At 36.0% G+C, this 26,832-nt stretch overlaps 1 protein-coding gene across 4 annotated transcripts in view; it reads right to left on the reverse strand.

Annotated features, from left to right (window-relative positions):
• Window positions 1-26,832, reverse strand: part of ANTXR2 (ANTXR cell adhesion molecule 2) — a 148,256-nt gene that overhangs the window by 47,290 nt on the left and 74,134 nt on the right. For 2 of the 4 annotated variants that reach the window (XM_073891826.1, XM_073891825.1), the window contains 4 exons: window positions 17,689-17,733; window positions 16,749-16,841; window positions 10,785-10,952; window positions 10,345-10,482 (listed from right to left, as the gene is read on the reverse strand). In XM_073891826.1, coding sequence (XP_073747927.1) covers window positions 10,345-10,482; window positions 10,785-10,952; window positions 16,749-16,841; window positions 17,689-17,733 — 444 coding nt within the window. Of the gene's footprint in view, window positions 1-10,344; window positions 10,483-10,784; window positions 10,953-16,748; window positions 16,842-17,688; window positions 17,734-24,091; window positions 24,121-26,832 lie in introns of those variants that run through there. The other 2 variants (XR_012377954.1, XM_025887610.2) reach the window with 2 other exon arrangements.

The raw sequence follows: 26,832 nt of genomic DNA on the forward strand, positions 1-26,832 counted from the left end.
CAAAATTCCACCTAAAAGAAAATGGTGTCATGCTTTTATAACTCAGAAAATGTTTAACAGATTTAATTATAAATTAATTATTCAAAATGATAAATCTCAGCTCCATGTAAATAACATTTTTATGTATCAGTATCCTCAGCCATATCTTTATAAGAAATAATTCAAACTTATCAAATTTCAGAACTGTTCTGATGTCTTAATTTTCTTAGTAGCTTAGTCTCAGGGGAAGAGTCATGAACCTAAAATCGTAAGTCATGATAACAAAAACTTTTAAAGTGTACAAAGTCAAAGTGATGTATCTCTTAAGAATGACTAGAGTCTAATGCATATATTCCTCAATAGCTCTTTTTTTGCATTATAGTGAAATATTATGATTTGTTGGCATAAGATTTCATACACAGAATTAGGAAGCTAAAGTCTCGACCCTGCTCATTGAGTTGGGGGAACCATGAAGTCAGCTGGGCATCAACTTAGATATATCAGGTGAAGAGCAGAGAGAATAGACAGAAAAGTTATACAGTAACTACAGTTTGAAAGCCATACATAGAGATCTGTTGACAACAGGACATCCAAGAAGACTCTCAGAGATATGCAAGTAGAATTTAGGAGAGAGGAGGGAATTGTCTAAAAATGACGTTGTTAATGATGATAGCAAAGCAGTGCAAGTCCATGTGCTCTCTAGAGAACAGTGAGTTGTGAGAATAACAGGAGAAGACCAACCGTTAAACCTTAGGAATCAGCCAAAGTTAGGAGAGGGGAGAACAGAGAGAAATGAATGATGTAGAGAAAGAAATCAGAGAGTAAACACTCTTAACTCTAGATAGAGCTTTTATCTGCACACTAGATATATAAATGTGCTATTTGAATTCTCTATTGAAATATGTTTTACAGATTTACTTTGTTAGGCAAGTAAGGTACGATTTGATATGATATATGATATGATATCAGTGTGGATAATTGCATAACCATATAATCCTTTGTGTGTATAGCCCATTCTCATTAGGATAGATCTTAATGCTATTTGAATAAAATTTACTGAATTCATAATAAACTCTTTGTTAAGATACCATTAGTGTCAGGAAATGGCTCTAATAGAAGAATTTTCTGTAAGCAGGAAACAGTGCTTGATTTAAGAAAAAAAATGGTTTGAAATCTCTAATTTTGATCCAAAACAAAAATGTGCTTAGTAGTGGAGAAGATTCTAAAATATAGGTATAATACAAATTATTTTCAGTGTACTAACCTGCTTGCTAAGAAACATTATGGGAATCTAAAGTTTAAGAAATCAGATACATCTTTTTTTCCATATTCTTAAAGTGAAAAGAGCTCTCTAAGGAGAGAGATATGAGGTATATCAGAGAGTAAAATGGTTTTGAAATGGGAACAAGTTTGTAAAAACTATCCCAACTTCATTAATTTTAAAAGAAGAAAAAAGAAAAAAAACAAGAAATTCCTCATAACCCTTTGAAATAAGAGCTAATTTTTAACCTAGTCATATAATGGTAAACAAGTGAATGTCTACTGGTATTCTCAAACACAATTTCTCGCAAAGTTTGAATAGTAAATCATTTTTATTCTATACCTCAAAGTTATATCAGTTTCAAATTTCTCAAGTGTTAGAGGTTGCAATTTGATTCAGTGCAGAATTAATGGAATATATAAAGATTATGTGAAGCAATCTTAAAAAGGACTTAGAGATTAAAAGTGTGTATTATAAAAATCCTAGTGTTTTATTTTATTTAGAAATAAAAATGAAAGATATTTAGCAAAAAAAAATTTATTTCTCCTTAAAGTATATATTTATATAATGTGTTAATATAAATTCATTTTGAAGAATAAGGGAACAATAAAAGCTTCCTACTCAAGCCAATTTCCTTAACTGAGTTATGAAGCTTTCCTTAAACTAAACTTATAAATGGGGGTCTGGTAGACATGAAGGCACCACCGTAATGTACTTTGTTAAAATAATAAACTGTCTACAAAATTTAATGCATTTTTCCCCCTTGGACTGGTCCTTTGAGCTCTAAATTGAAAACTGAATATAATTTTGTAAATTATTAGAAATTATAAAGTAATTTACTTAAATATATTGAATTCTATGTAAAAAAGCTATACATAAAATCCTTAAAATGGTTAAAAAAAAGTCAAAAATTATATCTGTGCTGACATTTCTGCTCCCAGTTAGATGATTTAATTGATGTCCTCAAGATGTTCTACAGCAATGTTGTATATTAAGGCTAAGAAAATAATGTAGTTAGCCCTGAACAACCAGTAATACCTCATGATATTTTTTGAAGTATTATTTTAGTGTAGCTAAATAGTAGTAGTAAAGCTCACTGATGATGAAAAAAAAAGTTTATTTCTAAAATCAGCACATTAATTTGTGAAGGCAGTATTTACACTAATATAATAATTTTTGTCTCTTGACTGTCAAAAGCTGTTGATCAATTTTAATGAAGAAATCTAATGAAGAAAATCTAAACTTATAAGTAAATACATAAAATATGTATGAGGCCACTAAATGCAAATTATGCCTGGCTTGGGGGGTTAAGAAGCCATTTAAGTATCCAGATTCTACTTATACTACTTAGGTAATTCAAATTATTACATTTCACATATTCTATATTTCACTTTAGGGAACCAAACTGAGCCAACACTTTTGTCATCCATAATTAACCTAAGAAATAGTATGAAAAAAGTACTCTATTTCATGAAATTATTATTTTCCACTGAAACAGGCATTGGTATTGATAACATACACACTGAGAAAATATGTTCTACAGGTGTATACACAGATATATTTATAGTAAACATACACATACACATATATACACATATTCAGTGGGATTGTAGTAATAATGGCATGTCCATGTGTTATTCTAGTAAAAATTTATCTTTCAAATTTATATAAACCAAAGCTATTACTTCTACTAATTTAAACAGGATATTTCAGGTATTTTAAGGATGCCCCAAAATATAAAGACAAGAGATAATCAGAATGAAAGATACTAGTGATAACACAAAGGGTAGAAAAATCTGATGGTAGTTTTTCCCAGTCAGGTCAATCATAATTAGTTTCAACGATCATATAAAATTTCAGATGTTACAAAAATAAAAGGTAAGCAATCACTTGAGTTTTAAAAAAATCTTGATATTTTTCTCTATTCTTTCAATTAAGAATTCAAAAAAGAAAAGGTCTGAAAGTACCAGGAGCATTCTGTGTACGCAAGGCCTCAATGACTCAGGCTAAAATAAAGGGTTTTTTACAGCTCCTAAAAAATCCATTGCCAAGTCCAGCTTTAGGAAACAAAATATTAAGAAGGAACCTAAAAACTAAGTGTAAAAATGCAGTCATTAGCAGCATAATTCCAAGCACTGAAAACAAATATCAAATCATTTGAGTTAAGGTTTCAATCTGTTCAGAAACACCCACAAGTGGTTTACATTCTGCAAATGTGATGGGGAACTTAAAGGCAGGGTGGCACGCAATCTCTGCTACCAAAGTGCAATTTAGTCTGAAGATGAAGTGGTTTAATAGCACTGAGTACTGGGTGATTTGTAAGCATGCTGGACCTCACAGTGATCCTGGGGAGGGTTAGGATCATCGAAGAAGCTGCCTTGGAAGACAGTGAGGTCAGTGTGTTTTGAACATGAGAATTCAGCTGCAGGACAGGCAGAAAAGTGAGCATAAGCTAGAACTAGAGAAATAAACGAGAGGTGCAGCCTTAATCATTCGCCATTGAGGTCATCAGGTTTCTCTGGAGTCTTTTAAATAAACCTGTGCTATCTATGTTCTCAGACTTTTTTTTTTCCTGTAGATTTTTTTAAAAATCAGAGGACGGACATTGGGTTCTGTCAAAATGGACTTCCCATTTTTTAAAGCAGCTACCATCAATCATTTTAAAACCTGAAAATCATATCTGCACAATTAATAAAAGTCCTCTCAACATAATAAATTTAGCTTAATTGGAAACTCACTATGCACTTCTGTTGCTTATTTCACTGCTGACTGATGAAAACTTGGCCACATTCTAGCATCTCTCCCCAGGCCACTGTTCCCTGGCTACTCCCCCTCCAAAGGATACCTTTGAGTTAGCACCTTTCCTTCATCTCCTAGTAACCTTGCAAGTGTTCCCTTGGGCGAGGGAGCCTAAATTTTATTAATAATAACAGTTTACATTACCACAGACTATTATATTACCATACCCTGGAGCTTTATTTGTCAGACTAATATTTTAACCAATTCTCATTATGCCATATGAGTGTGTGCCCAATCATGAGCTTTTGCAATATTCCCACTGAAAAGTATACACATTCTGGAATTTCTTTCTGGCGGAATCTAGGTGACAGAGTGGGAAAACACCTCAAAAAGAAAAAATGCTTCCCTGAACATGCAATTCTGACTTTCGACTTAAAATTTTATGTCTAATTTCCAACTCTAGGCATACTGCCTTTATAAACAGAAAATTAAAGCTAATGGAATTTTCTCAATTTTGTTTTACTAAAAATTTACATCCATCTGGAAAATAATTTCCTTTCACCTCCATGGAGTAAGTAGCCCCATGATATAAGTTTTCCAAAACAAACAGTGGATGCGCTTCACGGGTGTCACCATTACCAGGATTCTTCTCTTGCAGGGTATAAATTTACGTGGGTTTACTGGTGAGTGAGGGATTGCGGTCTGAAGGTTAACATAACCTCGATTACACAGCCAAGAAGCTCCTCGGAGATTTAATTGGTTCGTGGAACAACTCCAAACTAGTGTTGCGCTTTCTTCTTTCTTTGCCTTTTCTGCTTCTCCAACTCTCACTTTTCAAATAAAAAAGGAGCACGCATGGTAATGCATGATTTATAAATTACCTTGTTATTGCAAAAACAAAACACTGCTTTGAAAACCAAACAAACTCCTGCTGCGGACTCCAGCATGTTTGATGGAGGCCCTTCAAAAGCGTCCATGGCTTAATGGAGGTTGTTTATGTGGAGACTTCAATCTGTACCTGCTGTCCCCCGTCACTCCCTGGAAACTTGGCGGCAGATGTTGCAGCGTTAAGTTGTCTCTGAAGTGGCTTTCTGTCCTAGTCTCCCCACCGCAACGGAGTCAAACTGCATTAGATCTCTTTATTTCTGCCTAAGGCAAGTTTGGGAGCGCAGCTGTGTCCACCCCCACCCCTACCTTTGGTGTTTCAGGCCTCCAGGCAGCGAGTAGGAGACCAAAATGGCTCTGCCGCTCTCAACTACCTCCGCTGACGATCCGGCCGCTCGCTGCGGGCTGGGGAGGCGGCTGCCGCTGCTGCGAACAGATGCGGCGACAACCTGCTAGCTTACACCTGGACGCGCGGCCCTAACCTCGCGCGCCGCGCCCTGAAACATTCATGACTCGGAGGATTTGCAGCCACAATCAAAGCCTGGGCCGGGCCTGTGCGCAGCGCGCGGACCCCGCCACCTCCACAGGAGCTGGCGGCGCGCAAGGGGAGCGGGGGCCAGGGAAGGAGCCGGGGATTTCTCGCGCCGCTTTGATACTCTATGCCTGAACTTCAATTACTTGATCAAGGACTTCGATTGAGCAGTGAATTCTTCTGCAAATGAGCCCGGTGCGGCCTCTGAGCCATAAAAGGAGAGCATTTGGCTTGAAATTCAGCGTGCCGGGACTCGCAGAGGAAATGTGCTTGACTCCCGGTTTAGTTCTACGTACGCTGATTTGTTTATTAAACTAAACCCTCAAGAGGCAGAATCTGCAGTAAACAATTTATAAATAAATGACAAGATTGTTTCCCTAGGTAGAAAACGTGCTGTTGACTAGGCATGGGTTCTGTTATTTTGGAACCATCAGCCACAACCTGAAAACAATTGTTTTATTGTCTCTCAAGCAGCACTGTTTGTTTTGCCTTATTTTTTTAAGAAAGAAAATGACTATTACTCCTTTAAGATCCACAAAGGACAAAACATTCTTGCAACATCCAGTTGTCCTACAAATGTACAGAATGGTAACTCGGCTAACATATTGGAATGTTTTTTTGCTGTGTAATTCTATAATCTCTGAAAAAATACAGGTTATAGTTATGTATGTATGTGGGATGAGAAGTTTATATTGGAATTAATTACATCAAATAAAGAATACCTGGTTGATGATGCGAAGTTGACAGAAACTCAGATATTCTTAATAATCTTTGCAAAACATGGAAAATGGGAGATGGGAAATAAAAAGAAGGGAAGGCAAAGAGTTCCCAAATTGTCTAAAGGAAAAAGGTTATATGCTGATAACTATAATAGACTTGACATCAATCCCCAGTCTAAAAAATAATAAATACTATAAAGTTTCACTAGCAAGAAACAGAAACAAAAGGGCAAATCATGCCAACCTTACCTAATTTACATGATTAAATAATTCTGCATCATTGGTTTGGTTAGATGAGGAAATATACTATGCATTATACCATAAATTCAGCAAATAATTTAACAAAATTCATTAAATATCCTTTTGAATACGATAGTAAATTGGGTGCCTGGGTGGCTCAGTCGGTTAAGCGTCCAACTCTTTTTTTTTTAAGATTTTATTTATTTATTCATGAGAGACAGAGAGAGAGAGAGAGAGAGAGAGAGAGAGGCAGAGGGAGAAGCAGGCTCCCAAGGAGCAGGGAGCCCAATGCGGGACTCGATCCCAGGACCCCGGGATCATGACCTGAGCCGAAGGCAGATGCTTAACCATCTGAGCCACCAAGGCGCCCAAGTGTCCAACTCTTGATTTCAGCTCAGGTCATGATCTCAGGGCTGTGAGATTAAGACCTACGTTGGGCTCTGTACTGGGCATGGACCCTGCTTAAGATTCTCTCCCTCTCCGTATGCCCCTCCCCCACCAAAAAAAATCATTTAAAAAAAAGATGGCAAACTAAGATTGTACTACTCGGGTGGGTTCCTAGCTTTACCATACTAATGTCAATTAACTGGATTATCAGCCTGTGGAGAAAGCTTTCATGGAGTGCCACATTGAGGCTTTAACAGTGGTTTGAAATAAGTAACAAAAACTTGCAGGTGACAAAATGCTGGAAGCAGTAAAGCTATACAAGAATAAGCATTATGAAAAAAAGATGAAGTCATACTGTGTCAGATACACATACAATCATAATATATATTTGATGGAGCATATATAGGTTTATGGTGGAAAAACTGGAGACTTAATCACACACAGTAAAGATCTACTATCTTTTATGTACAACTTTGAAATAAAAAATCTTTGAAAACTCTTAAGTTTTCTGCTGAGTTTGTCACCAAAATTTATTTGGAAGCAAACCCTGACTTGAACTTGAGACTATTAATAGTCTATGTCTACTTGCAGTTACTAATATTTCTGTAGCAAAATGTCTAAATAATGTAATCGGAAGGTGCTGCATTACATAAATATATGAAGTATGGACTATATCAGATTCCTAAAATGTGAAAAATTCTGAATTTTGAAACAATTTGAACTTAAGAGTTAGAATAAAAGTCTTTGGGGCTATAATAGACAAAAGAATGGCCAAATGATCTGAACAAAAGAAATCATGGTCAAAATAATGAAAAGATTACTCTTAAACCATGGAAAAACAAATGATTTAACCTGCTAGGACACGTACAGTATTCTAACACTATAATTTTTTTCTTTTTCTTTTTCTTTTTTTAAGTAGGCTTTAGCCTGGAGCCCAACACAGGGCTCCAATATAAACTTCTCATCCCACATACATACATAACTATAACCTGTATTTTTTTAAACTCATGACCCTGAGATCAAGACCTGAGACCAAGAGCCTGAGGCTTAATGGACTGAGCCATCCAGGCACCCTTCTAGCACTATAATTTTTTTAAAAATATTAAATTTATTTAGTATCTAACGAAGTGCTTGGTACATGTTAGGCACTAGATAAATATTTGTTGGATGAATGAATGAGTGTAATTCATCATTTAAAAAACCAAATATATCAATTTATCCAATCTTAAAGATTTCTTCTTTTCTATTACCAACCTATCATTCTGGTTTCAATCCCCAACCCCCAGATTATCTAGCAATCCACAAATCATTGTATTCTTGGCTGCCTCAGAGACTTTGCTCTTGATGCTTCCTCCATGGAAAAGTTCAGTCCACCTAACTCCACCTGTTGAAATTCTACTCATATTTAAAGATAGAAGGTCTATATTTTTGAAGAAGCATTTCCAAGTTCCTCCAGAGAGAGTTAACCTCTCTTCTTCTGTGCACTCAAGAGTACTTGATACCTACTTATATTATGGCTCAAGATCACCTTCTGGAATAAATATTACTTTCCTGTATGTCTTGTTTCCCAGACAAGTTTTAGGTTTCTTAAGGGCAAAGACTACAGTCTGCACTTACCCCTCAGTATTACCTGATGTCATTACTTGTGCACATTTATAATCCAAAAATTACTGAATTAAATCAGAATTAGTAGGAACGATGAAAGACAAAACTAAATTTTAACCATGAGAGTTAAAAGAATATATCCTGTATTGGCAAGAGTGCTAGAACCACTGTCTGCCTTTGCCAGCTAATACATCTTTAGTGCTGGCACAAAACTCAACACTTTTAAAGGTGAAAATTATTGAACAAATGAACTAATGTCAAATCTGGGGGAGTGAAAACTAAGGTGATGCACAAAAACAATTTTAAAACACATAAAGTGAAAGCCTAACATATTAAAGAGTAAAGAGAATTGTTATATGTTGGTCCAGAAGCAGAACTTCAGATCATGAATTTAAACAGAGGCACAAATTTCAATAAACATAAAAACTTTCTATTAACCAGAGCAGTCTGGTAATGAAAGAGGCTCCTTCATACAACACCTGGTTATCTCTACCTATTGTCCAAGCAAAGGGTAAATGATCTGTTGGGAGAATGCTCAAACTGGATTTCCTAAATGGCTGAACTCAGATGTTTTGAAAATGACCCTCATTTCATAGAAGTAAAATTTTAAAGATTTAGATGTTTTTGTTTTATATATATAAATATATAACACTGAACATAACTTAGTTTGGCACTGTAAAATATTCATTTCATTGATCATTTCATCCTTTAAAAAACAGCCTATTAAACCTGAATGAACCTAAAGTCCTCTGAAGTTGAAGTGAATAAAGTTGACTCACTTCAGATTTGGTGATCAGGATGATGATTATGTTGACACACAATGAAATGATCCTGTTATTATTACTAACAGTGTTGTGTCTGAACCAAACCTGTCCATTGTTACAAATGGAAATGTTTTCAACAATTTTTCTTACATTGATACTATAGAAAATAGTGCTAACATATTAAAGAAATCATAACAATGGAGAAATTCTCGCCAAATTTCCATAAACAAAAGACATCAAATAGGCTTCCTCAGTAGGGAAAACGTATACATATATACGTGTGTGTATATACGTATTTTTTTTAATGTGAGTGTGTGTGTGTCTCACCATCGCAGATTTCTATAATGCATTATAGTCCCCCCTTACCCACAGGCGATATGTTCCAAGACCCCCAATGGATGCGTGAAACCACAGACAGTACCAAAACCTATATACACTGTGTTTTTCCCTATACATACATGCCTATGATAAAGTTTACTTTATAAATTAAATGCAGTGAGAGAGATTAGCAAAAACGCCTAAAAATAAAATAGAAAAATTACAGTGATATACTGTAATAAAAGTTATGTAAATGTGGTCTCTCTCTCAAAACACTATTGTCCCATACCTACCCTTCTTCTTGTGATGATGTAAGATGATAAAATGTCTGTGTGATGAGAGGAAGTGAGATGAATGACATAGGTATTGTGACATAGCATTAGGCTACTACTGACCTGCACATGTGTCAGAGGAGGGTTATCTGCTTCTGGGCCACAGTTGACTCTGGGTAACTGAAACTGTGGATAAGGGAGGACTACCGAAAGACACTTTGATATATTTAAGAAATTGGTTTGCATCAACTGTTGAAGGCACAGAAATATATATTTATACCTGAAGAAATGGAGGCTCCACATGGTTCCTGGGCCTCACTGCCAGTAAATGGTAGAGAAAGGTTCCAACTACTAATCCCCAGTCTGTCCTTCCCACTTGGCAAAACCTCAGAATGTGATGTCGTCCAAGTCAAAGGCCAAAGCAGTGAGTGTGCATATTAAAGTATGCGTACGAAAGACCATAATTTGTATGTATTCCTTGACAAGAGACTCGTGTTAAACCATGACTTGAAGATGTATTCTAACAACAGTGGATAATTTATGAAGCGCCCCATGTAATAGGATCTTGCACAAGACAACAATTCCTTCCTTCCCCAAGTGTAGGGAGGGCTTTAAAAATTCTTTTCGATTATTATTTCACTACCTGCATCATGTTGATCCAAGCCCTCAGCTCTGTGCCAGCACACCTCCACATACAAACCTCATCGCCTTCCTGAGGCCGCATCAAGGAAACACGGTCGTACTGCCGCCGCAACAGAGCCCAGAGCGCATCAAGACGACCCTAAAGGGAAACATGATTTGTAAATTCCTAGGCAACGTTTTCGACCTCTATCCACTAAATAAATAAAGAGTTAAAACGAAGACGGTAAAGTCGGATTCCCTCCTACCATTTCTTTCCTAAACCAAGCAAACAAATAAATAACATAAACAAAGGTTCTTGCCGCAGACTAAGAGTTAGTTGCTAGGATGGCTAATGAATGAGTGCTGCTGGGTGCACCGTGGTCCGCCTGCAGGCAGCTAAAGAAGTCATCATTTCTCCAGTTACAGTTTCCCAGTTAAATCACAGAAAATTGAAACAAGTACCTTAATTGGTGTGTACCACTTTGTCTGAGGAGGCTGGTATGTGGGTTTGGGCCGAGGTGGTCTCGGCCTGACGGGTTCCTCAACTTCTTCAGGAATCTTCACCACAGCATTTTTGGCTTTCTCTAGCCTCGCACCTTCCTCAGTAGATCCTTTATCACCCCAACGAACCTTTAAGACAAAGGGAAAATACTTGTGTCAGGCATCGAGTGTCCTAGAAGAACAGCTCTTATTCAGCAGATGGTCCTTTGGTTCACCATCATGGAGTGAAGAGATGCATAGTATACTAACTCTAAATTCCTCCTCTTCTGAGATTTAATTAGGTATGTTCCCCTTCTAGCTAAATACATAGCCATACTGATGGCAGTGGGGGGAACGGATGATGAGGGGCACGATTACTATGTGCCAATTGTATTTAATCCATACCAAAAAAATGCAATGAGATAGATACTATAGATACTCTAGTTTTTTCCTTCCAGATGAGGAAACCGTGGCACGGAAAGGTTGAGTGATGTGCCCAAAGCCACACAGTTAGGAGGTGACAGGGCAGGGATTTGAACCTGAAATAAGTTAGTAAATTTCAAAGAGGCTTGAATCTTACAAATGTATTTTTACATGTGTTCTACAAATGTATTTTATACAAAGGAGTAAATTGTTCCTTCCAAACTTTTCATCCAGGTTGCCTAAGTCAAAAAGTATGATTTAAACATTTAGCCTTTGGGAGTAAAATAAGTATATATGATTTTTCTTTACTTTTGTAAAACTCGACTTTGTAAAGTAGCTTCCAGTCTTTAGTTTGATGCTTATCTGAGTATGGTTATTCAACATACCAGGTTTTCATTGAGTAAGGCAAATCTGAAAAGGCTCTGCTGTGAGAAGAAGAATTCAGGGACACTGAAGAACTCCACAAGAGTTTTTAAGGTATTTCCTTCTCTGAAAACTCTGGACAGTGAAAAACTATAGAGTCAAATTATCATTTTCTTTATTCTTCAGTGAACAGGAATTAAGAGCTAAATCTGAGCTAAGCTTTATCTCCTTATGCACATGGTATTGGAGGCGACCCCTGGACAAAGACTTTGTCCAGCCAGGAGCATGGAGAAGTCCTACAAAAGCCGAGGACATTAACAAAGATGACAAAGATAAGGTAAGAGAAGCTCTGCAAAGAAATACGAAGGCCTGTCCAGAATACACTGACTCACCAGAATTAAATGATTTCCACAAAGGAAAAAAAAAAATTTTGTAAAAAGCATTTTAATGACCTGAGTTAGTGGGTGGGGATATAGATGATTACTATTCACAGAAAGAACTACTCAAGGCTTTTTGATAAGACTTACTTAGATGTTTTTACCTTTTTACTACAATTTTAGAATAGGCTTTCAATCTCAAGTGGACCCTGTTGAGTCATTAAAATGTATCTGTATCTTTCAGTGTGAACAGTGGTACTAGAATGTTCTTTATGAGGTTGTTAAAATTGTTTTAAACACCATTAAACCTTTAGAGCTAGCTAGTTGGCTTTCTTTCCAGAGAAATGACCTTCTCTTTCAAATCAGAGTGTCTTTATCTAGATAAACTAAAACTTATGGAATCTTTAGATATAGCTAACCTGAGCTAAAAAAACTAGCTAAAAAACTCTAAAACCAGGATATATCCTGGAAGTTGTGACGTCTCAATTTTAAGGGAAAAAAAACAAAAAAGATACACAGTTAACTAAACAAATAAATGTCGTAACTCAGAAAAGTAATTCAGAATAAAAATGTAAGTAGATAAATGTTACATCTATTCAGAAATTACGGATTTAAGATATACAGCTCCCCAGCCTAGCCTTCACAGTTGGCATCATTAGAGGTAAGGGTAATCATATTCTTCCTCCAAGAATCACTGACACCATTCTCAGATAAAGAACACGAAGATGGCTGACCTGGAGTTTTCTTTCTTTCTTTCTTTCTTTTTTTTTTTTTTTTTAAAGATTTTTATTTGCTTATTTGAAAGAGAAAGAGAGCACAAGCAGAGGGAGGGCAGAAGGAGAAGCAGACTCCTCGCTGAGCAGGGAGCCTGACACAGGGCTCCCTGTGTCTGAGGACACAGGACTCTGAGATCATGACCTGAGCTGAAGTCAGATGCTTAACCAACTGAGCCACCCAGGCGCCCCTGACCTGGAGTTCTGACTCAGTGTATTTCTAGAGACTCACCTCTTAACAGCCTAGACTCTGAAGTACAGTTACTGAGGTCTAAAGGAAATTCATTAATTAAATCCTTAGGGTTAGTTCATGAAGTAGCTGGTCCATCATCCTTATCACCATCATCACAAACAACACAATAAATAATTCTCACTCAATCTCAAAGTGTAAAATTAGGAAATATTTCATGGATTTTTCCTAAAACTCTCAAAAGCAATTATAGGCATACCTCAGAGATACTGCGGGTTTGGTTCCAGACCACGACAATAAAGCAAATAGCATAATAAATGAGGCAAATGAATGTTTTGGTTTCCCAGTGCATATAAATGTTACTGTACTGTAGACTATTAAATGTGCAATAGCGTTAGGTCTAAAAAAACAATGTACATACCTTAATTAAAAAATACTTTACTGCTAAAAATTTCTAAGCGTCATCTGAGCTTTTAGCAAGTGGTAATCACTGATCACAGACCATCATAACAAATACAACAATACTGAAAAAGTTTGAAATATTGCAAGAATTACCAAGATGTGACACAAAGACACAAAGTGAGCAAATGCTGTTGGAAAAATGACACTGATAGACTTGCTCAATGTAGAGTTGCCACAAACCTTCAATTTGTAAAAAACAGTATCTGTGAAGCGCAATAAAGCAGAGCGCAATAAAACAAGGTATGCCTGTAAATATATATACATTTATATGTATACCTTTTAATATTTTAGTTTAACCGCATTGAGATAGTTAAAAAAGATTTTAAAAAAACAAGAATAAATTGCTAAAGGGAGCTTTAGCAGAATTAATATACCTGGCTTTTTTACTATGGAGAAAAGAAACAAGGGCAAGCTTGATAGCTAAATTCTTCCAACTCTACTTGGCATTCATAATAAACAATAAAATTCCATCATTTCCAGAGTATATTTGGATGACTAGGAGGTTGTATCATAAAGGAGCAATTTCAGAATTGAGAAAGAAACAAAAAAACAGTTTCACGCTGAATTGGCAGAAACACACATTTGAAGTCATTAGGTATTGTGGATCAGTTGTGCTAACATCTGTTATTAACATCAGCTCAGCTCCAGCTTTCTGCAAATTGCCATTACCATAGCATTTAAATATTTAATTTAAAGGAGGAGTAAGAAAAAAAAATCTACGTAAAATCCCTACCCTGGCTTAAAATAACATCAGTTACAAAGATTTGTTCTATAATTCAGATGTGCACATAATTTCTATAATTCCATTTATTTTTCCCAGGTAAAGGTATTTTTTTAAGGGAAATATTTTCCAGGTTTAAATAGGCATGTTTTAAAAATAGATTATGTTTTCTATTTTCCCTAAGTTTAAATAAGATCAGATTTGAGAGAGCTTAATGATGCTTAATTCTCGATTCAATTGTTATTGTGTATATTTAAGTACTGTCTCCCCTTTGTAATGTTCACATTTACTTTCTCATCCCCATTCCACCTCACTGATGGAATACCACACGCAACATAGCCAAAATTGTCCAAAGCTAAAACGCACCCCAATTTATTAAAAGCGGATGAGTCCTTTTCATAAATTTCCTTAAACTGAAAAGGACTGGCAATGTAATTTCACATATTAAGAATTAGTAACTCTTGAAACTTGAAATATAAGTTAGTCATGAATGTGCGTGACCTATGGCTTTCTTGACCATAAACCAATATTACTCCTTTTACCTCAGGACCACTTCAGGTGCTCATGGGTATGCTTTTCTTTAGAAAGAGATCTCAATCTTCGATGCACTGGAATATTGGACTAACAAAAATCTGGCATAACTCCTAGTGTTTTCAGCAAAAACATTATTCATTTAAGGCTCACTTACTAGCATACCCTTATCTCACTGTCATGTGGTATTTTATATGTGTAGATTTCAAAATCGAATTAAATTTATATTTTGTATATAAAGTAGTGCATGTTCATTGTCAAAGGAGTTAGGAAAAAATAGGGAAATATATAGCACAAATTGAAAATCACTCCCTCCAGAGAAAGCTACTAACATTTTGTAGTATAGCTTGTCAACCCTTTCTTCCCCTTCCATACAGTTTTTACACACACATTTTGGAATGAGGTGAAGTAAATTAAGAATAAGTGGGGACAGACCCTATTTAGATGTCCATATGTAACTCCTTTATTTACAAGTTTATTTTTCATATACATAAAATTATCGAATCTACTCTTTCCCCACCCCTCCCAGCCTAAAATGACACAGCAGAGGGAAGCAGGAGGAGAATGACCTTCGTTCTGCGCCAAGCAACAAGAGCTAAGCCTAGCCACGCTCTCTTGGACTGCTTGATATTCTGTCATCCGCATGCGAACGCATATGCACTATCTTCTCCCAAAGACAAATTTAATAGCTTCTAGCACCTGCCTTTTCCATGGCTTATTAGCAATGAGGTACCTGTCTCAGAGGATATTTCAGCAATAAAGCGGCATGCTTTTAGGGAAAGTGTGCATTATTTTAAGATCTAATATGATCAAGAAAGTGAGAATCACTATCAGATGACTTGAATAACCACTCTGGTAATGACAACCACGTGAAGTAGGTCTGAGCAGAATACTGAAATTTATTCTGGAAAGGGGAAACTCTCCTTGGGAATCTGAATTTTATTGAAATGTAGAAAAAAGAGAAAACTGCAACAGTTGTGAGGTTGTTAATTAGCTCCCTGATTTTTGCTGGCAGTAATAGGACAAAGCCCATATGATGGGAGAAGACATGTGAAATGACTGCAGAACACATAAAAAGTCCTTCTTATCAAGAAGTAAAGTTAAAGGGTAACTAATAAGGAAGAGATGCCAGGATCTGTGTTTAATGATAAAGTCAGCCTATCAATGAGAAAATTCCTCCAACTGTTCCATGAGGTAGGATGCTGGCCTGTCTATGCTGTGGTTAAGGGCTCAGTGCCGGCAATAAGTGCTTATTATTAATTAATCCATCATTTTGAAAACTATTTCTGTGGTGGTAAGAAGACCTCATTTCATTTTTAAGATATAATATTAAAGTTCAATTTTAATCCACACTTTGAGCCAGTCTAAAAGTTCTATAAATGATATTTAAGATTAAGTATGATTGTTCATAAGTGGTAACTAAAAGCTGTAAAAAAAAAAAAAAAATGCCTTAAATGTGCTTCCCCTAGGGGCACCTGGGTGGTTCAGTTGGTTAAGCAACTGCTTTCAGCTCAGGTCATGATCCTGGAGTCCTGGGATGGAGCCCCGCAGGCTCCCTCCTCATCAGGGAGTCTGCTTCCCCCTCTGACCCTCCCCCCTCTCGTGTTCTCTCTCTCATTCTCTCTCTCTCTCAAATAAATAAATAAAATCTTTAAAAAAAAATGTGCTTCCCCTACATCTGTGATAAGGTCATACCCATACCCCGAATATTTTAACATTTTTATCCCTAAATAGTACATAACTATTGGATCTTTTCAAAGACCAGCATTATTGCTACTTTAAGTGGCTGGCTTCTACAAAGTTGATGCTATCTGCAGTAATTTTTTCCAAAATAGTGAGAAAAACCCTAACTTTGTTTCGCCCTTTAGAGTTCAAACATCTTATCAATGCAATTCTTTGACTAATGAAGTCAATTCTTCTTGAACAGTTTTGAAATGGCCAGGATGATTCCACAGAAAAAAAAAATTATCCAAAAAAGACCCAGTGTTAAATAAAACTAGATGGTATTATGAAATTCTGAAAAGCACAGTTTCCACGGCTTAATAGTTCTAGAATTACACATTCCAGATTAGCAGCTTCTATTTTTTTTTTTTTAAAGACACCAACCTCCATTCTTTTAATTCCTCCAACCCCTCGACCACCATAATAGGAAGCATCCACAGTTGGCCATTTCTTCGTAGGCAGAGGTTCTTCTTCTTCCTATGTAGAATATTACAAGTTTTTGAAAGTGGGTTTAATTAATTTCTTAAAATACTGGTTAGTCAGAACTAACACACATTTAAACATTTTTCTGAATAATGCCACCGATATGGAAGAAACGGAGTAACAATTATATATGGGGCATTTGGAGGTACTTATGCTTACATGCATAAATTTCAAGTGGAGTTCTACAGGATATAAGGACTCCTGCCCTCCCAATTTTAGGAATCTCCTTTATTTCACCAGATTACCAGAAGTTGCTCCTTAACTAGGAGCAGCATCATTTGTTTTTTTTTTCAATTCCAATTGTAACTTCAAATTTAAAAAGATAAGACATTAAATGTAGGAAAGCATTTCAAAAATCATTTAAAGCATCAACATACATATTAAGTTAAACTGCAAAATTGGTACTAAAAAGATAGGCAGTTAAGAAGTTTTGAAAATGCACTACTTCCATATTTCATGTTGCTAACATAAGTTTGGCTAAAGTAATAATCATTTTGAAGAAAGGATGAACACCTTTAAACTTCCAGCTTGGATCTTCTACCTTTTATAAATAAAATAAGTAACATCAGGACTATCGATCTATTGATAGACAAAGTAAAGTAAATCTCCGTGCACTATTAAGCCTCATGGCCAGTCTATATTTATCAGTTTTTGAGGGTCCTATTCCTCTAGCACATGAAAGAAATCCTAAGAAGATGAAAAATAACAATGAATTTTCATAAATTCAAAAGTCAATACATAGGTATCACAGTTATCCAACAGCAAGGTAATTGGTCAAATTTGGGGATAATATCTAAATACAGAAAAAAATATCCACATCACTCATTAGGCACTTATTTACCTCTTTTGGTGCAGGAGGTGGTGGTGGAGGAGGATCCTTGATAACCTGTCCAAAAAAAAAAAAAAAACCAAAGGTAAAAATTTTGGTGGCATAACAAGGAGACAGCAAAGATGTGTAAAAACAACTCAATTAGTAACATATGGTAGTAGTGCCAAAGATGTCCCCAGTGAACCTTGCCTCTCAATGGGTATGCCTCTCCCTTTGAATACAGGCTCTCCTGTAACAGGCTTTTGACTAACTAGCATGAAGTAAAAGTGGTACCATGTGACTTCTGCAGCTGGTCAAAAGAAGCTTTTCCACTTCCCTCAGCATCCCTGGGACACTCACTCTGGAGGAAGCCTGCTGTCATGCCAGAAGTCTACCTTGAGACCATTGGGCCAGGAGGAGGAAGAACCCCAGGATAACCTTACAAAAAGGCTGGGTAATGAGAGGTGCCTGGCCAGCCCCCAACTATATCAGCCATCCCAGCTGAAGCACCAAACATGGCTCTCTTGGACCTGGAGGCCTGTCGAGCTTTCAGATGACTCCAGCCCAGCTGCCCCTGATTGCAATCACATGAGAGAACCCCAAAATGAGAATCTCCTAGCTGAGCCAGTCTCCACAGAACCGTGAAGACACTAAATTGTTTGAGGACACTAGGTTGTGGAGTGGTCTGTTAGACAGTGCTAGATAACAACCACATAACAATTCACAAAACTCCTTCATTCATTCATTTTATCTTTATGCCATAGATATGCAAACATTTTCCACAAGACTATGGTATGTCCCTTCAAACAGAGCAGGAATTTACTACTGAAATCTTCCTTCTAAGACTCATTGACTTTTTCATAAATTTACAATGCACAAGTTAACTTGCTTTGCAAGAGATGATGGGGAAATTACCTTTCTCTTTCCCCACCCATTAATCTAGAAGCAAATCAACTTTTTAACCAAGATGCCTTTTCTATGAATCATTACTCAATATATTCTTTCATGAAATTGTATATGGCTGATTTCTTCATGTGAGAGGAATGAAGCCTGAGATCTAATCTAAATGACCTCTACCATCACTGAGGTAGATGAGGTAGATAACTTTTCACACCATCATGATATAAAATTATTGATCAGGGGCACCTGAGTGGCTCAGTCGGTTAAACATCTGACTTGACTTTGGCTCAGGTCATGATGTTAGGATTGTGAAATCGAGCCCTGCGTTGGGCTCTGTGCTGGGCGTGGAACCTGCTTAAAATTCTCTCTCCCTCTTCTCCCTCTGTCCTCACCCCCAGATTAAAAAAAAAAAAAAGGTAAAAGAAAATCATTGACCAAGTGCCAATGGCTTCTGATAATTCAAGTACACATCCAAGTCTCTAGACTAAGAGGAAAAATTTTTTGAAAATATAACTGCTTCACTTTATAACTGCATCCCCTTTCTCCACATCCTCACCAACATCTGTTGTTTCCTGTGTTAATTTTAGCCATTCTGACTAATGTGAGGTGGTATCTCATTGTGCTTATGATTTGTATTTTCCTGATGATGAGTGATGTTGAGCATCTTTTCATGTGTCTATTAGCCCTTTGGATGTCTTCTTTGGAAAAGTGTCTATTCATGTCTTCTGCCCATCTCTTAACTGGATTATTTGTTTTTTGGGTGTTGGTTTGATAAGTTCTTTATAGGTTTTGGATACCAGCCCTTTATCCAATATGTCATTTGCAAATATATTCTCCCATTCCAGAGGCTGCCTTTTAGTTTTGTTGATTGTTTCCTTTGTTGCGCAGAAGCTTTTTATCTTCATGAAATCCTATTAGTTAATTTTTGCTTTTGTCTCCCTTGCCTTTAGAGACATATCTAGTAAGAAGTTGCTATGGCTGAAGTCAAAGAGGTTACTGCCTGTTTTCTCCTCTAGGATTCTAATGGTTACCTGTCTTACATTTAGATCTTTCATCCATTTTGAATTGATTTTTGTGTAGGGTGTAAGACAGAGGTCCACTTTCATTCTTCCACATGTGGCTGTCCAATTTTCCCAACACCACTTATTGAAGAGACTGTCTTTTTTCCATTGGATATTCTTTCCTGCTTTGTTGAAGATTAGTTGGCCATACAATTGTGGGTCCATTTCTGGGTTTTTTATCCTGTTCTATTGATCTATGCGTCTGTTTTTGTGCCAGCACCATACTGTCTTAATGGTTACAGCTTCAAGTCAGGAATTGTGATGCCTCTGCTTTCCTTTTCTTTTTCAATATTACTTTAGCTATTCAGGGTCTTTTCTGGTTCCATACAAATTTTAGAATTGTTTGTTCTAGCTCCGTGAAAAAAGCTGGTGTTATTTTTATAGGGATTGCATTGAATATGTAGATTGCTTTGGGTAGTTTAGACATTTTAACAATGTTTATTCTTCCAATCCAAGAGCATGGAATGTTTTTCCATTTCTTTATGTCTTCTTCAATTTCTTTCATAAATGTTCTATAGTTTTCAGCATACAGATCTTTTACCTCTTTGCTTAGGTTTATTCCTAGGTATCTTACGATTTTTGGTGCAATTGCAAATGGGATCAATTCTTTGATTTCTCTGTCTGCTGCTTCATTATTGGTGTATAGAAATGCAACAGATTTCTGTACATTGATTTTATATCTTGTAACTTTGCTGAATTCATGTATTACTGCTAGCAATTTTTTGATGGGACCTTTCAGGTTTGCTACATAGAGTATCATGTCATCTGCAAATAGTGAAAGTTTGACCTCTTCCTTGCCAATTTGGATGCCTTTTATTTCTTTCTATTGTCTGATTGCTGAGGCTAGGACTTCTAGTATTATGTTGAATAACAGTGGTAAGAGCAGACATCCCTGTCATGTTCCTGACCTTAGTGGAAAAACTCTGTTTTTCCCCATTGAGGATAATATTAGCTGTATACGGCATTTGTATATGGCCTTTATGATGTTGAGGTATGTTCCTTCTATCCCTACTTTCTTGAGGGTTTTTATCAAGAAAGAATGCTGTATTTTGTCAAATGCTTTTTCTGCATCTATTGAGAGGATCATATGGTTTTTATCCTTTCTTTTATTAATGTGGTGTATCACACTGATTGATTTGTGGATGTTGAACCACCCCTGCAGCCCAGGAATAAATCCCACTTGATTATGGTGAATAATCATTTTAATGTACTGTTGGATTTGATTAGCTAATATCTTGAGAACTTTTGCATCATGTTCATCAGGGATATTGGTCTATAATTCTTTTTGGTGGGGTCTTTGGTTTTGGAATCAAGGTATTGCTGGCCTCATAGAATGAGTCTGGAAGTTTTCCTTCCATTTCTATTTTTTGGAACAGCTTCAGAAGAAAAGGTATTAATTCTTCTTTAAATGTTTGGTAGAATTACCTGGGAAGTCCTCTGGCCCTGGGCTCTTGTTTGTTGGCAGATTTTTGATTACTGCTTCAATTTCTTTGCAGACCCATAATGGGTCTGGTCAAATTTTCTATTTCTTCCTGTTTCAGGAAGTTTATATGTTTCTAGGAATTTATCCATTTCTTCCAGATTGCCCAATTTTTTGGGATATAATTGCTCATAATATTCTCTTACAATTTGTTTGTATCTCTGCGGTATTGGTTGTGATCTCTCCTCTTTCATTCGTGATTTTATTTGGGTGCTTTCTCTTTTCTTTTTGGTAAGTCTGGCTAGGGGTTTATCAACTTTGTTAATTCTTTCAAAGAACCAGCTCCTAGTTTCATTGACCTGTTCTACTGTTTTGTTTTGGTTTTTTTCTACATCATTTATTTCTGCTCTAATTTTAATTTTTTCCCTTCTTCTTCTGGTTTTAGGCTTTATTTGCTGTTCTTTTTCCAGCTCTTTTAGGTGTAAGGTTGGGTTGTGCATTTGAGACTTTTCTTGCTTCTTGAGGTAGGCCTATACTGCTATATACTTTGCTCTTGTGACTGTCTTTGCTGCCTCCCAAAGGTTTTAGACTGTCATGTTTTCACTTTCATTTGCTTCCCTTTTTTTAATTTCTTATTTTAATTAAGTTAATTAATAATTAAATATTAAATATTAATATTAAATATATAAAATTAAATTAATATAATTAATTCAATTTTCTGGTTGACCCATTCATTCTTTGGTAAGATGTTCTTTAACCTCCATGTATTTGTGGTCTTTCCAAATTTTTTCTTGTGGTTGACTTCAAGTTTCATAGCATTGTCATCTGAAAATATTCATGGTATGACCTCAATATTTTTGTACTGGTTGAGACCTGATTTGTGACCCAGGACGTGATCTATTCTGGAGAATATTCCACGTGCACTCAGAAAGAATGTGTATTCTGCTGCTTTAGGATGAAATGCTCTGAATATGTCTGTTAAGTCCATCTGGTCCAGTGTGTCATTCAAAGCCATTGTTTCCTTGATCTTCTGCTTAGATGATCTGTCCATTGCTATAAGTGGGTGTTAAAGTCCCCTACTATTATTGTATTATTATCAATGAGTTTATTTGAGTTTGTTATTAATTTATTTACATATCTGGCTGCTCCCAAGTTGGGGACATAAATATTTACAATTGTTAGATCTTCTTGTTGGATAGACACCTTTATTATGATATAGTGCCCTTCTTCCTCTCTTATTACAGTCTTTGGTTTAAAATCTAGTTTGTCTAATGTAAGTATGGCTACTCCAGCTTTCTCCTGGTATCCATTAGCATACCAGAAGGTTCTCCACCCCATCACATTCAATCTGGAGGTGTCTTTGGGTCTAAAATGAGTCTCTTGTAAGCAGCTTATCAATGGGTCTTGGTTTTTTTTTTTTTAATCCATTCTGATACCCTATGTTTTTTGATCAGAGGATTGAGTCCATTTACATTCAGAGTCATTATTAACACGTATGAATTTAGTGCCATTGTATTACCTGTAAAGTCACCATTCTGTAGACTACCTCTGTTCCTTTCTAGTCTTTGTTGCTCTTGATCTCTCCTTCCTGCTGAAAGGGTCCCCTTTAGTATTTCTTGCAATGGATATTGTTTTTAAAAGACTGCTTATCATTTAAAGATATATACTGAAAATTTTTCAGACTAAATGATATGATTCTGATACTTCACCAAAATAATTTGGGGTGGGTAAGTGGAGGGGATTATAGATGAAATAAGATCAGTCATAAATTGAGAATCATTGAAGCTGAGCAAAAGAGACAGGAGGGAATTCATTATTTTAGACTTTCTCTTTGTACGTGTTTGAAATTTTCCATAGTGAAAGGTTTTTAAAATGTAATGCTACTGATAATGTTTAGAGAACTCTTAATTTTCTTTATGTACAATATCTTCATTGTTCAAATTTTAGTTTGGATCTAAATCTCGGATAGATACAATCTCCACAAAGATGTGACTAGACATCCAGACATTTAGTTAGACTGAACCTCTAACTCATTCAAAAATTTGAATGCTACAAATAATGCCGCTATTTCTATTCAGCCCTTTTATTTAATTCAATTTTATTTTATCAACAAACATAAAATTTCCATTCTTTCTGGTAATTTTGAAGGATAAAAACTCTGTGGATTTTTTATAATTAGCCCAGAAAAAAATGCCAGTGGAAGCTTAAGATTTAAAATAATGCTGTAGCAAAATAAAATAAAGTTAAGATGATCAAGCTACAGGTACATTTCCTTTATAGAAAGGAAGCACATCATATCATTACCAAACTACACGTCCAAACTCAGTCAGTAAAACCAGACCTATCAATATTTCGCACTCAAAGGGATCAAAAGGGCCAACTTTTTTTCCCTGTTTCTTTCAAGTAAATTACTCCTTCTAGTTGCAGTCTCAAAATTTTCACATAATCTGTAATTTCTTCTTCAGTTCTAAATGACTTTACTAAATCATTTACCATGTCCAACAGATTTTTTTGAAATATTTCTCTCTCTCTGTCCCTCACCTTCCCACCCCAGGACTTTCCTCAGTCTTCCCAATGTGTATAAGATTCCCTTCACATGCATAAATGCCTATTGGTTCCCTAGCATCTATCAGAGTTGATAATTTTATCTGGCTCCATAAAAGTGTAAATTCCACGAAGAGGAAATTTATGTCTGCTTTGTTGCTCACTGTATTCCCAGGATTTAGTAAAGTGTCTGGCACAAAATAGATTTTCTGTTTTGTAAGGAAGGAAGGAATAGAAGGAAGTTAGTAGGAGAGAAAAAGGATGGAGGTGGGAAAGGGTGAAAAAAGGAGGGAGGAAAGGACAAAGTGAGAGTGAGGAGGGAAGGAAGGAAGGAAGGAGGAAAGGAAGGAAAGAGGAAGAACAAGGGAAGAAGGAAGGATTCTTCGTATTCTATTACCACATAAAATCATAAACTCTTAATTCTCTGGACCTTAAAAATATCTAGTACAACATTTTTCAACTTCTCCAATTCACATTCAACCGAAACTTCAATATTCTGAAAACTTCTCACCAAGTTGTAGTCCAACTATGTTTGAATTCCTGTAATAAAAAGAAATTCACTACCTCACAAAGCAATTCATTCCACTGGCAAGGAATTCACATCATTTGAAAGTTTTTCCCCCCAAAGAAGCCAAAGCCTCCCTCTCTGTAGTTTCCACTCTTTGGTCCTGATCCTAGGATGTGGAAACACACACACACACACACACACACACACACACACACACACACACACAAAACTAATCTTTCTTCCAGAAGAGAGCAGTTCCTATTTTTGAATACTAGAATAATAACCATGTATCTACTGAGCCCTACTCATCTGGAAGCTAAATATCACAAATATTCCTCATGTGATGGTCCCGAGTTATTTGGTCATCTTGGTCCTTTGTCTTAGTACATATTCATTTGATCAATATCTCCAACTGGGGTTTCCAGAACCAATAATAGCATTTTAAGTGTAGCCAAGCCATTATAAATAAATATATGGTACTCAGACCAAACAGATGCACCCCATCAGTCTCTACTTCCACTCTATGCATTTTAACTAGTAACACACTGATAACATTGATTGATTGTCGATAATTACCATAGCTTTTTTGGCATCAATGTCTACATGCTCTACTTACTTAAATTAGACATTTAACTTGTTTTTCTATCTCTAACCCATCCCTCATTCTAACCTGTGTAACCAGGTATATTTTCCTAACAGAAGCCTAATTGTTTCTCTGGTCAAAATAGATCAATGGGTCCAATGACCACAATTGAAATCAATGAATTACTGAGTCTTATTAGAAGATCCTTACAAATCATGCTTCTACTCTTAGTTTTGCAAATTACTTTAAAATGCTCTCTAGAGCTCTTTCACTAGAAAAAGACCAAGGTACATCCTTCATTTCACTAAGTCTGAGTACAACGTATTTGAACTCATTTTCATTTTCTTGTGAGGATTTCAAATTTACTCTGCTTATTACCTGTACATCTTGTACTAGTATGTATTTCTGAAGACATACACAGTATCCCCAATCTGGTTCTACGTTATATCCTCCGGGAAATTACTGAACATCCTCCTCCATGACTCATCCTTTTCATGTCATACTTGTCATACTCATTATCCTGCATAGCATCTAGTTTTAGCATTGATATGGGCAAATTGAGTTTTAATTTAAAATCCTCATATGACATGGGGCGCCTGGGTGGTTCAGTCAGTTAAGCATCCGATCTTGATCTCAACCCAGGTCTTGACCTCAGGGTCATGAATTCAAGCCCCACACTGGCCTCCATGCTGGGCATGGAGTCTACTTAAAAATAAGAAATAAAATATAAAATACAATAAAAATAAATAAAATTAAAATAAAATAAAACCTCATATGACCACTGCTGACAAACTGGATAACAGGATAATAAAAGGCACCTTTGCATTTTCTCCCTTTAGTAGAGACCCTTTACCTGGTATCATAAGCCACAACCTGGAAAATCAAAGCTCCTATTCAGTACATTTATATTAGCCAGTTTTTCTATTCTCATTGTTCAAATGCCTCCCTATGATGCAGTTCTGCCCGCATATCTTATCTACAAATATCCCTTTATATGGCTCTCTAGTCCAGAAAAAGTAAAGATCCTTTTGCTTGTCCCAAATAAGATGGCCATTTCCATGTTAAGTCCCATCCCACCTTCCTACTGGTCTATCTAGAAGCTTGAAAACTTCTAAAAATAAATGTTGCTGCACAGTTGAATCATTCATGCTTCATTAACTTGGGCTTATATATTTATTTGGGAATTTTTCAATTATCTCTTAAGAGTGTAGATGTCTTAAGGGCACTAATCATTTCTCCTTCTTTATAAGTATCACCAGTGCCTAATAAAGTGCTCTGAAAATAGGAGATTCTAAAATACGATTGAAAGTGACCTGAAGGAACTAGCTGAGAATGTTCACAACGGCTCATAGCCAACCTCTTAAATTTAAAGAAAAATACTGAGGGAAAAAAATATAAATGATAAACAGATAGATACAGGTTCCCATGAAACTAAAATATTGCTCGTTTCAAAGAAAATGAAGCATCAAATTTCTCTTTCAACCAATAAAATCAGAGAACTAATTAACTCAATTGCAGATGGGAAGACGTAAGACCATCCTAAGTTTCTTCATCTAGGAAATAAATTTGATTAATTTTAGGTCATTTCCAACTTGAAAATTCTGATAGAACATTAAAAAATACATATCACAATTTTTCTACCAGGTCTTTTGCTTCTATACCTTTCCATAATTAAGCAGGCCATGTATCAATATACATTTGTATTCACCTTGTTCCAGAAAAGAACATTAGGGTTTGTTTTTCCAATAATGTGTAATTAATCTTATGTCTGTCTAAATGCATGACTAATTATAAATTTAAGTTGACTCTGAAATTCTAGCAAGTACATTTTCTACATTGTTAACAATGGAATACAGCCATTAAAACTACTTAAATCAAATTTTTATCTAGTAAAATAAGGAACACAATCACCACCACAACAAACAGCTAAGGCTGAGCCTTCAGAAACTGAACCAGAGCTAAGGCTCATCTCTGTGCGGTTATTACTATTAACAGTAATCACCCTTTATGGGTGCGGCTATATGTCACACACTCTATATTACTCATATTCTCCTAAGAGCCCTATGAAGTTACTATAATTATCCCCATTTTTTTTTAAGATTTTATTTATTTATTTGACAGAGAGAGAGAGAGTGCAAGTAGGGGGAGCGGCAGGGAGAGG

Source organism: Callorhinus ursinus, unplaced genomic scaffold (assembly GCF_003265705.2).
Source record: "Callorhinus ursinus isolate GAN/ISIS: 27379988/994484 unplaced genomic scaffold, GSC_fseal_2.0 scaffold4, whole genome shotgun sequence".
Classification (NCBI taxonomy): Eukaryota; Metazoa; Chordata; class Mammalia; order Carnivora; family Otariidae; genus Callorhinus; species Callorhinus ursinus.